This window comes from Tenrec ecaudatus, chromosome 6 (genome assembly GCF_050624435.1).
Source record: "Tenrec ecaudatus isolate mTenEca1 chromosome 6, mTenEca1.hap1, whole genome shotgun sequence".
Classification (NCBI taxonomy): Eukaryota; Metazoa; Chordata; class Mammalia; order Afrosoricida; family Tenrecidae; genus Tenrec; species Tenrec ecaudatus.
This window is the reverse complement of record NC_134535.1, coordinates 30,141,778-30,154,581: the sequence shown is the minus strand read 5'-3', so window position 1 is coordinate 30,154,581 and position 12,804 is coordinate 30,141,778. Positions and strand designations below refer to the sequence as shown.

Here is a 12,804-nt window from a genome sequence, read left to right as displayed (position 1 = left end):
CCTAGAATTTAGCTTGCTAAGTCAATGGCAATAATGTAACCAGGATTCCCCCTTTGCGTGTTATAGAATGAAATGCACTCTTTGCTGGAAAGATACTCGGTGAATGAAGGGTTAGTGGCTGAGATCGAAAGACTACGAGAAGAAAACAAAAGACTGCGTGCTCACTATTGAACTGTCGGTGCATAGCTTCGTGTTTTGTGACTTGGGGGGTTTTTGGCAACATAAAATTAGTATTTTTATGGCCTCTGGAAATTTTTGTTTTCATGAAAAGGGTAATGATGGACTTTTCTGTAAATTGCTATTTCATCTTCTCTGACTTAAAAATATTTTATTTTTATATTAAAAACTGTGTACAATAGGGAACCTGTATACATTACAAAATAGGAAAGTCAGCAGGATCTTTATATTCTGAAAATTTTAGCTATACACTAAGTGCCCTTTCTCACAAGAAAAAAAAAGTATGTTAAGTAATTGATTATGTATACTTCTTATCATCTTTTTACAACAAATTTATTTTTGTTTGACAGATTGCCTTCCAAGATGTTTTTAGGTGCTTGATAACTAAAAAATTTGTTATGCCTTCTATTTTTATGGACAAAGTGATTTCAAAATGGCAATTGGTGTTTCTGAGCGACGGAATCATAAAGCACAGGCTTGGTTAGGGATTATTTTGTTAACAAGGTGAAGTCAAGTATGACTATTATTTATTACTTGTACGTTTGACAAGACAGTATTTGGAATTTGTAATTGCACAGATTAACTTATATCTATTGCACGTATGTTACTGTTTTACATTTCTCTCACTCCTCTGTTCCCACTTATTTTTTGGCTAAACTCGCTTTACCTCTGCAAAACACTTCAGGGCTTTGAGACGCAACCTCAGCTGTCAGCCTGCGGATTCTCTCACAGATGAATAACGTGCACGTTATACTGTAAAGTTCCAATCAAAACGCCGCGGCTTATCACCAGGGAGCATTTGGTATGGGCTACTTAGTAGTACAGTATTCTTGTTATTTTTCTGCCCCAAGTGTGAAATGTGGATTGTTTGGTTTGTCATTAACTTTCTCTTACCTTTGTGTACAGTGTATATATACACTATTTTTGTATTACTGGACTTATTTTTTCTTCCTCTGGGAAAACTAGTTATCAAAATGATTTTCACTTTTCATAGTGGATAGCTGTCTGCATCTACCTGCTGCGGCCTGTGGTTTCTCAGTGGTGTGAGATCAGGAGGGCTCTGGCTTTCCTATTTCTTTGTCCCCAAAGATTTAAACTGTGTTCATTGAACATAACACTCATGTTCAATTTTTACTTTTTAGATGAAAATATTTACTAAACAACAAAAAAACCTAACTTATTAGCTTTTTGGTTTTCCAAAGTGATAGAAAAATCTATGGGTATACTTAATAATTAAACATACTAATAATTGCTTAAAGAAATGGAAGCAGGAATACTTCTTCTTTCCAGTGCACTTAGAGAATACATCTGTATTAAAGCACAGGGGTGCTGATGTGATCCCTTTCTCCATAGATCATTAAAGCATTGTGACTTGTAACAAGTTTTCTTCTATGTCATTACCAAACAGATTTAGAAGGCATACAAATAAGTGTGTTCTGCTTACGTGTTACATTCAAATGTAATATTTCCATATTGTCTTTTCTGAAATGAATGCATATAATGTGTACTAATAGGGAAGGGATAAATAAAACATTTTTAGTAACTTCTTTATTTGCATAGATCATTTTGTCATGAAATTAAAAAGCTAAATCAAGCTCATAAACTGAATTGTTACTTGGTGAAATGGGAGTCTTGAAGTTAGACTTTTGCCTCTGGCCTGGTTGATATAATAGGTACTGTATGTACTTAGTGTCATAACCCTAGCAGTCAGTGGCTAAAGTAGGTTGCCAACTGAGAGGTTGGTGGTTCAAGCTCACCAGCTGCATCATGGAAGATAACATGGCTTCTGTATAGATTTACAACCTTGGAAACACTATGGTAGTTCTGTTCTGTGCTACAGGGTCGCTGTGAGAGTTGCTTGTATAACAGTGGGTTGGGTTTTAGTTTGGTGGACATAGCTTCTCACTTTAACTAAAATATATATATGTGTGTGTGTGTTAGTTTTCAATTATTAGACATTCAGTGGCACAGGACAGTGATCCCTAAGAGAAGGAAATAAGTGAGACCTCAGTGAACATCAAAGCTGTCATAAAAGTAATAATAAAGCTTAAAATAAGTGTCAAAGGAAATTTTTAAACGCAGCTAGAGGGGAAAAAAAAGTCTGCTAAAGCCTGTCAGGGACAGGAGTGCAGCACCTGGAGCGCTCCAAGGGAGGAAACAGGGAATCCTCTACCCAATGCAGATCCTTTCACACACTGCTGAAAGGCGTCGACCCAAGCTGGCTGTACTGTTCATAGGAAATATTAATGAGTGTCTTTGACTAGAAAGAAAATTAGACCAAATAGAAATCTCCATCTTTGCAGAGAAATAACACCAGAAAAGGTAAATTTGTGAACAAATGTAAAAGCCATTTTCTTCTTTTGTGAATTTTCTTTAAAATAATATGATTTATTTAAGCAAAAATAATTCGAAAAGGTCTTGTGTGGGTAGTGCGTCCGAGTGAAATGCACCCTCAAGAAAGAGGGAGGGGGGGAAAGAATGGGGCTGCTCCGAAGTCCTGAGCCTTCTCAGCCTCTTGGCTGGCATGCCGTACACGCTATGACTGAAAGATGAACATGACGTGTGGGGCAAAAAGAACTGAGAGGGAAGGGTCTTCAGACTGTAGTTTTGTGTGTTTTGTTGGACATGTACCTATGATTTCCAAGGTCTAAACTAAAGCTGCATTGCTCTTACTGGACAATTCCACGGAAACCTTTATCCTCGCCTGGCTTAAGTACTATTGTATGTGCATTCTTCATTCTCTCTACCCAGGGTGCATCTGAGGATAATGGTGTGGGAGCCACATCTGGCCCCTATGAGTTCACAGAGGGGAAGGAGAATCTAACTCTACTTCACCCAGACCAATTGCTACAAGACAGAGCTCAGACATGCCCCCACCCTCCTTCCTTCTTTACCCTGTTCTGACATCAACCATCCATTTCAGTACTTTCCACTCCTGTGCTGGGTTTGATAACTTACTGCAGTGGTTATCAAATGATGATGGGGTTTCTCAGAGAAGCTAACCGGTTACTAAATGCTAACGATACAGTTCTTTTGTTGGCAATGCTGCTTTTCAGCTGTGCTAGCAGGCATGTGTCTGTCTCACAGCTTCTCAGCCACGTGATCCCTTAGCCTCTGCCCTCTATCAAGGCAGGGAAGTCTGCCATTCGGCCCCACGGTCTCAGTGCTACGATTTGGTTCTGCCTCTTGGACCCATCACAGCTGCTCTGCTTTGTCTCATGATGAAGGAGCTTCACCTCTGGTGCTTCTGCTCCCTCGACCACTTCAGACAGGGATCCTCCCATGTTCTCCACTGGTGGCTCTTCCATCATGATGGTCATGGAGACTCCCTCTTGCTTCTCAGATGACTCACTGGTATATCCAGCAGAACGGCAAACCTTACTAACCCTCTCTATTCCACGCAACCTATCGGCATAGTCCCATCCAATCATTTGGTGGGACTTATAAACACAGGAGAGCCAGCATACCAACTAATTTCCCTTCACCACATCCTGTTGGTCATGCTGTATCCAGTCAAGATTCATTTAGATTTGAAGACATACTTATCCTTTGTGCCGGTCTTCAGTTCTTTTTAGGTCTGAGCTACATTCCGGCATTGTTTTTCTTCTGCTGCTACTATAGATCTGCTGATGACAAATTCTCAGTATTTGTTTCTCTGAAAGTGTCTTCTAATTTCTGAAAAGAGGATTTTCTTTGCATATGGAGATGGAGGTTGTTACATATTTTCATCATTTTGAAGATGTTATAGATTGTCTAGTAGTGACTTCCTGAAATTCTGCTGTTAGCCTTGTTGCGCTAGTGAAAGTAAGATGTCTGTTCCTGTATACACTTAAACATCTTCTATTTGCCTTGTTTTCAGAAACATCACCTTAAAATGTGTGTATATGAATGTAGTTTTAGATTTTTGTGCTTAGGACTCAAATTCTTTTTTTGAATCTTGTGGCTCAACATCCATCATTCTTTTGGGGAAAACATGTTTTCATCATTTATGCTTGTTATATGTATGGGTACAGTATGTGCAAAAAGTACAATACACATGACTTGTTGATGTTTGGGACCTACAGCCCCTGTCAGAGGTCACGGGATGGTACTTCCAGGTTTGGGTTATAAACCACTGATATCTGTCTTGAGATATTTCTCTCCCTTCTTAGATAACCCGCTTTGGAGGAAGCAGCTGTTAAGTGAGCAGATGTGTGCGGAAGCTCACATAATGTGGAAATGAAGTCTATGGCTAGTCGTCCATGAGGAACTGAGGCTGGTCGACAATGATGGCAATAAGCTGAGAAGCCGACCCCTAAGTCCCAGTCAGGTCTCTGATGACTGCACCTCTGGTCGACTGCTGGACTGAAATCTCTTGAGATGATACATGTTTGTTGTTTTAACCTGCTACATTATATGTTGATCTGTTATGTGTGATAAACCAAGTCTATGTTTATTTTCAAATGTATGTATTGTTTCCTCATCTTAAAAAACAGATTTTCAGAGCACATGGTTCGGGTTGTCTGTTATTTTGTTGCATGCTTTTGAAAATGTCCCGGCTTCCGAATCCTATTTTTGTAGTAGAAAAGTTACCGTAAGATGGTCATTCCTTTGATAATCTGTTTTATATTCCAGTAGATTGGGTAACCTACTTCACTTCCTGACTCTTTTTCTAAGATCGTCTCTGGTTTCTTGTTTTGGGACCTGTGTACTTTTGCCTTTTACCAATTTTGGAACATTTATAGCCTTGTGCTTAAATTCTTCTTTCTGTTGTCTCTCATTTTTTGACATAGTTGTTTGTAACAATTATTTGGCTTGCTTATTCTATCCTTTAATTTTTCATCTGTCAACTTTCCCAAAGCTGTGCTTTTAGCTAATTCCTTTTCATATCTACCGTATGTACTCGAATATAAGCCGACCCGAGTATAAGCCCAGGTACCTAATTATTACCTGGGAAACCAGAAAAACTGATTGACTCGAGTATAAGCCTAGGGTGGGAAATGCAGGATGTGAATTAACACAGAGACCAGAGGGGAGAGACGGAGCGGAGCGCAGTCACAGACACATCCTTACCAGTTCAGCTTGCAGGCGTAAGTGAATCACTACAGGCACTTCTGTGAATTGGAGCCGCCCACATCATAGGACAGGTCTGATTGGTTAGATGTCAGTAAACAAACATTCAAAGCCCTGCAGTGTCAGCGGAGCTTTGAATGAACAGCGGAGGGACGGCAATCACCCCCGAGATGTTTTACCTCGCTGGGGTACCACTGACCAGTGTATAAGCCGAACCGAGTATATACGATATGGAAGTAAACAGATACCTTATGCCAAAAATAGAATTGTCATTCAATTCCTAAATTCCTAAGACATTTTCTTCCCTCAAATAATGTAAGTCTAAACATTATCTTTTATCTTTATTTGTTTATTTATTTTTTCTTTTATCTTTTTATACCTTTTAAAAGCTTCTTGAAAGGACAATTAGTTTGCTGAATATGGTAATTTGGTATTTAAAATAATTAATAACAGGAAATATTTAGATAAGATGTAGTGATTGGCTTATAGTACTAATTTAGCATTCTGTTTACTGTAACATCAAAATAGGTATATTAAAATCTATATAAGTCACTTCATAATTTGTGTGAATAATAATAGCTAATATTTGTTAAGCATATATACAAGGGGGTACCAAAGAAGCAAAAGAAACAAACAATGGAATTGAGCTGGGTGGAGTGGAGCTTTCTTGGTACGTGTTTTTCCTGCTAGGTGAGCATCAAGCAACTCACTCTGAGTTGGTGCACCCGGTGGCATTGTCCAGGAAGATTTCTCTAGTCAGTGAATTTTTTTGTAAAAGCAGTTTCGCTTGAACCTCTTTTTTTTTTTTTTTTGGTGGTGTTATGGCAGATTTAAGAGAACAGCATGTGGCTGTGAAATTTTGTTTCCTGTTGGGGAAAAATGCTGTGGAAAATCTGATGTTTGACACAGCTTAAACAGTGGTTCTGTTTAATGCCGCTACCCTTTAATACAGGTCCTCATGTTGTGGTGATCTCCCAATCATACAATTAATTGCATTGCTACTTCATAACTGTAATTTTGCTACTGTTATGAATTGGGAGACCCCTGTGAAAGGGTCGTCCGACTCCCAAAGGGGTCACAACCAAGAGGTTGAAAACCGCTGGCTTACAAGGACAGCGCTATGGGAAAAACTCAAGTGTACGAGTGGTTTTCTCATTTCATAAAAGGTGAAATGTTGATTGATGAGAAATCTGGTTATGGACATCTGTCAACTTCCTGAGCAGATGAAAATGTCAACTCAGTGCATTTGGAGTTGTCCCACCAGGTCAGACTGTTAATCAAGCTTTCTACTTAAAGGTTCTGAAAAGTCTAACTGTGCGTCAGAAAAGGCCTGTGCACACACGAAGTGTCCAAGGGATTGGGTAACAGGCATTAGAAGACCCCAAACAAACAAACACTGTTGAGAAGGAGGGGGTTCAGAGTGGTGACCCAAAACCCCTATAGACAATGGGACACAAAGGAGTGATGAGTCCACCAGGGCACAGCATAGTACCAATGAAACAATGTTCCTCTGGCTCTTTGAGGCTTCCTCACCCCCACCGTCATGACCCCAGTCCTGCCTTGCACTGCAGGTGGGACCAGAGCACGTATAGCTAAGAAGAGCTCACTACACACAAATCCACGTCAGATTAACCCTTCATGAACAGAAATGGGAGTAGATACCAGAAGGGTAGGGGGAAGGTGGGAAGAGGAGGGGAGGAAGTGGGAACTGATTGCAATGATGGACCACCACCACCACCACCACTCCTGGGGAACGAACAGAAATCATGGGGGAAGGAGACAGCAGTTGAAAATAATAATTTAAATTTATCAACGGATCACGAGGTGGGGAGGGAGGGAAAAAAGAGCTGATACCAAGGGCTCTAAGAGTAAATGTTTAGAAAGTAATGATGGCAACATGTGTACAAATATGCTTGATATAATTGATATATGGATTGTTTTATGAGCCCCTGCCCCCTCCCCATAAAATGATCTTTTGGGGAGGGGGAGCCTGATTTGTTGCAGACGGGACTGGTTTTGCCACCATAACAATGCACCTGCTCATGCAGCCTTGGCTAGTTTGGGGCAAAAAACCAGCATGTGTCTCTTGCCTCACGCACCTTACTCATGTGACATCACTCAGTGCAACTTCTTTATGTTCCCATGAATGAAGAGGGACATGAAAGGACAACAATTTGAAGAGGTGAATTAAAAACAAGTGTGTTGCTGTCAGCCTTCCAAACAGATAAGTTTGAAAAATGTTTCCAAGAATGTAATCACAGATTTGACAAATGTATTAAGTGTCATGAGAAGTACTTTGAGGGTTTTAAGGTGGCTTTGTAAAAAAACACCAAAACACATTTTTTTTGGGCGTGGGGGGTTGGTTTACCTCACCCTATGTGCCAAAAATCATATTAACTGATTTACACAGAATACCTACCTCTCCATTTGTTGATGAGGATTCAAACTGACCACAAAGGCCGGGAGCTGATATCTGTATTGTAGTTCCTTTCTCACTTTCCCTGTACCACACCCAGCTAACTCACAGAACTATGAGAATGGATGACTGTTGCTGGTTTGAGCTGAGATCTTGTGGATGTTTACTAAGCAAGAATAGCTAACCAACATGGGAACTGATTTCCAGAAGCAAGGTACTGCCATGCCACAAATATCTTCAATAGGTAGCGTTTGTTGGGGGACCAGGCTGTGCAGGGAGCACACTCTTTAGAGAAGTCCTGATGAAACAGTGTATTATGCAGTGTTGAGATATGGGTAAAACGGTTCCTTGTAATGACTTAGATGGGAAAAATGTATACCTAATGAACTTGTGGGCAAGAGCAACATGGACACAGAAAGGCTGTGGAAAGTATGGTCTTGACTTTCTTTTAGATCCATATGTTAAGGTACTTCAAGGAAGCGATGTTTAGAAAATAATTGACCTGTTTTAAGCAAAATTTAAAGGTAAATAAATACACCTGTTTATCTTCTCTAGGCTCTTGAGCTGCAAAATATTTCCAAATTCAACTGTAGCCTGGGGACATTGAGCAAATGCAGGACTAGCCACAAGATAGCCTCAGGGAAAGGGCGTGGTTATAAAGCCTTTTGGTTTGACCTATTGAGAAAAGGGTAACTTCTAAACCAGTGATTTTTAAAGTGTCTTTTAGGCAGTCTTGGGAATTTCCACAGACCTTCCCAAGTCTGAGGTCAAATAATTTGCACAAGAACAGTAAGGCAATATTTGTATTTTTCCCTCACATTTCTCACATGAGTGGAGTGTGTTTGTGGTGACATTAGACATTGCTCCAATGGTTAATGTAATGCGTGCTTGCGCCTTCAGGATCTTTCTTTTTTGACTTCTCAGTCATTTCTACTAGGAAAAAGGAGCCTAAGAAATTCAGAGACTGCAGTAGTACTTATAGACTCTGATCAAAGTGATACTTAAAAAGTTTAAGGGCGCAGACTCATGACAGTCAGTGGATGTGTTCATATAGTTTGGTGCCCTTGAGACAGTTCTGACTCATGGCAACCCTGCTGTCCCATCCTCACAGTTGTTCTTGTGTTTGAGCCCATCATAGCAGCCACTGTGTCCATCCACCGTGAGGGTCTTTTTCACTGCCCTTCTACTGTACCAAGCATTAACGTCCTTTTCATGGGACTGGTTTTTTCCTGATTACATGTCTAAATGCTTGTGAGGAGCATCCTGACTGTACTTCTTCCAAGAATATTTTGTCTGTTCTTTTGGCAGTCCCTAGTAATTTCAATATTCTTAGTCATCCCTGTTCAATATCCAACATTCACATGCATCTGAGGCTTGAGACAGGTGCACCTTAGTCCCCAGAATAACATCCCTGCTTTTCAACACTTTCAAAAAGTCTTGTGCAGCGGATTTCAATGCAATACTTCATTTATCTCTTGACTGCTGTTTCCATCAGCATCGATTGTGGATCCAAACAAGAGAAAACTGAAGTGTTTTAACATACTGATGCACTACTGAAAGTGGTCACTCATCTGTGCCAGTAATTTGGAAGTTACTTGGCCAATCAGCTAGAAGCGATCCATTACTGTGCCCATTCCAAAGAACGTCACCCAACAGAAGGCAGACATTATCAAACAATAACACATACTGGTAAATTTGGCTAAAGAGAATTCAGGTGCAGTTTCAGAAATTGAAACCAGGTTCAGGAGAGGTTGTGTCATGAGGGATATTATTGTTGACAGGTAGATTTTCGCTGCAAGCAGAGGCGGCCAGAAAGATGTTTGCTTGTGTTCTATTGACTATGTGAAGGCATTCAACTGTGAGGATCATAAACTGGATAACGTAAAGAACAGTTCATTGTGCTCCCATGGGACCTTTCTATGGACCAAGAGCTAGTCATTCAAATAGAACAAGGGGATAATGGTTTAGAATCATAAAAGATGTGCAAGAGGATGGGAGCCTTTCACCGTATCATATTCAATCTGTGTACTGATAGAAATCTGAGGAACTAGACCATATGAATTAAGAACAAGGCATCAGGATTGGAGAAAGGCTTGCTAACCTGTGATATGCAGAATCACAATGTTGTTTGTTGAAACTGAAGAGGACTTGAAACGCTTACTGATGAAGGACAAAGATTATAGTCTTCGATCTAGATTATACCTTAACATAAAGGAAAAAATTCTCACAAATGGACAAATATCATGCCAACTAGAGAAGAGATTAAAATTATAGAAAAGATTGAAGTTGTTCAAGATTTCGTTTCACTTGGATCCGCACTTAGTGCCTATGCAGCAGCAGGCAAGAAATTATAAAAATGTGTAATATTAGGGAAATCTGCTGCACAAGATCTCTTTGAACAAGGGTGCCACTTTATGGACTAAGGTGCACCTGCCCCAAGCCATGGCATTTTCCATGGCTCTTTATGCCATTGATATTGGACGTGGACATTGAAGGTTTCCACCACAGAAGAATTGATGCATTTGAACAATAACAAATAGGTCTTGGAAGAAGTACAGCCAGAATGCTTCTTAGAAGAGAGGGTGACAAGACTTCCTCTCACGTACTTTGGGCGTCCTATCAGGAGAGACCAGTTCCTGGAAAGGACATCATGCTTGGTCAAGTACAGGGACAGCCAAAAAGAGGAAGAGTCTCAACAAGGTGCATTGACACAGTGACTGAAGCAATGAGCTCAAGCACAACCATAGTGAGGATGGAGCAGGACTGAGCTCTTTTATTGTATTGTCCATGGATCAGGGAGGCATAACCAACGCATTGGCACCTAACGATGGCAGCCTGGATTCCTGCTCTTTGCCCTTTGACTTCACAGTTTCTACTACTAAAGTGGCAGAGTGTGCTTTCCTACTGACACTTTGGATATCACTTGCTTTCCTCAATAAGGCAGAAGTGATGGTATGCCACTTCCAAGCCTAGGCTTCAAGAGGTTTTGTGTGTTAACACCTCCTCTCTCGTACTTCCAACATAGACATTCCAAAGATGTCAAACATGCCAGGAGGAAGAGGAGTGACAGGATAAGCAAAGCTGTCTCAACCAAGCTACCTAGTCTAGCGCAGCCCTCACTGATCCACAGGCTTGTTAGGAACACATGTTAATTGCCGCAGGACCCCTGAAATCTTATTGGTTGTTTAGAATGCATTGATAAGTGACTAATTGCTGATTTGCCTCCATTCAAGTTTTATTCCTTGCTTAGATTTTTGTATGAGTTTTATAATGAAATTGTTCTTGCTCCTTCTGCCTTTATTTCTTCTAGCCTATTGTGTACACTTTGAGGACTGTCTTCCCGGAAAGACAAATCTAATTGTTGATAGGACATGGTCAAGGTCTTTGGTGTCCTTTACTGAAGACTTGTTTCTTGCTATCCCCTACGTGCTGAGTTCTAGTTCAGGCCCCAGGGAGCGCTATGTTCTTTTCCAGCTCTGTTTCATTGCCTGGTCGATGCCTACAAATATTTTGGGACACTCCTCACATGCCATTTCTTTTGTGATGTTCTGCCTCATAGTAAAGGTCTTCACAATTTGATCTACATATCCTACTATTAGTGCAATGCTTGTAGAAGCATAGTGAGTTGCATTCGGGTTGGTTTCCCACACCATCTCAGAATCCTCTCTGAATATACAAGATCTAGTACCACACCCTGACCTTTGTAGGCACTCAATATGGTCTCATGTTTAATGTTATCAATTGTCGAGGGAAGCTGAGTACAGGTATGGGTTGTTGTAAAGCGTTCATTCTGGTGTGTTTTATATGATATACTATAAACCAGGCATTTGATTGATCATAATCTTTTATATAAAATTGTCAAATAGTAGCATTGATAGGGTTTGAATAAATTTCTGAACAGAGAAAAATGACAATAATGGTTAAAGATAGTTGGCATGTCCTTGATGTAGATTTTGTGGGTTCTTTTTAAGTGAAATCTGACAGCCGGCTCACTTAAAAATGTCAAAAATCAATTATGCTTCATTTTACACTCAGACAAATTGAACTTTGCAAAACTAATTTGAAATCACATCTTATGTCAAAAGACACCTACTCTATTATTTGAGTTTTTATTCAAAGTGAGATGGAAACATAACACAACATTTTATTCCCGATTTTTAAGATGTTCATCACATTTTTAAATCTCTCTATGCCAAAATAAAACTGAAAATTTTGTGAATGTCTAAATATTGCTGTAATAATTGAACTCTATTTAAATAACAAATGTATTGATCTTGAGAAAGAGCCACGTTATCTAGATTTAACAGGCAGGAGCTGCTGGAGCAGAAGCTACCTGAAAGAATCTGGGCAGAAGAGGAAGGAGGGGTTCGAGTGTCGAAAAATTTCTTTCATTTTTGTTTTTTATATATAATTTTATTGGGGGCGCTTAACATTTCCTCTAACAATCCGTACATCAATTGTATCAAGCACATTTGTACATATGTTGCCATCATCATTTTCAAACCATTTTCTTTCTACTTGAGCCCTTGCTATCAATTCCTCTTGTATCCCCCACCTCATGAACCCTTGATAAATTATAAATAATTACTGTTTTCATATCTTATGCCTCTACCCTCTCCCTTCACCCATGCTTCTGTTGTTTATCCCTCTGGGGAGAGGGTAATACGTCCATACTTGCAATCTTCTCTTCTTTCTTTCCCCCCACCTTGCCCCTACTCTCATGGTATTGCTACTCCAATGATTGTTCCTGGGATTTATCTGTCCTGGATTCCGTGTGTCAAGACTCTGATCCGTACCAGTGTCCATGCTCTAATCTAGCTGGGTTTGTAAGGTCAAACTTTGTAAGGTCATGATAATGGGGGGGAGGGGAGGAAGAATTAAAGAGCTAGAGGGGGGGATCAAGAACTAGAGGAATGTTGTGTTTCGTCAGTGCTATGCTGCACTCTGGCTGACTCATCCCTTCCTTGTGACCATTCTGTGAGTGCATGTCCAATCATCTACAGACGGGTTTTTGGTCTCTGACTCCACTTGTTTGCATTGGTATGATTGGGGTCTTCTGATGCCTGATTCCTGATCCTGTCAATCACACAGGCTGCTGTGCTTTTTTTATGTGGGCTTTGTTGCTTCCCTGCTCCATGGCTGCTTGCTTAACTTCAAGT

The 12,804-nt window shown here is 40.2% G+C and overlaps 1 protein-coding gene across 1 annotated transcript in view; it reads left to right on the top strand.

The window, feature by feature from the left end:
- NEDD1 (NEDD1 gamma-tubulin ring complex targeting factor) overlaps positions 1-4,619 on the top strand; it is a 54,975-nt gene extending 50,356 nt beyond the window's left edge. The window contains exon 15 of the mRNA XM_075551143.1: positions 67-4,619. Within this exon, the coding sequence (XP_075407258.1) occupies positions 67-171 (105 nt within the window). The 3' untranslated portion in view covers positions 172-4,619. The remainder of the gene's footprint in view (positions 1-66) is intronic.
- Positions 4,620-12,804: the final 8,185 nt, after the last annotated feature.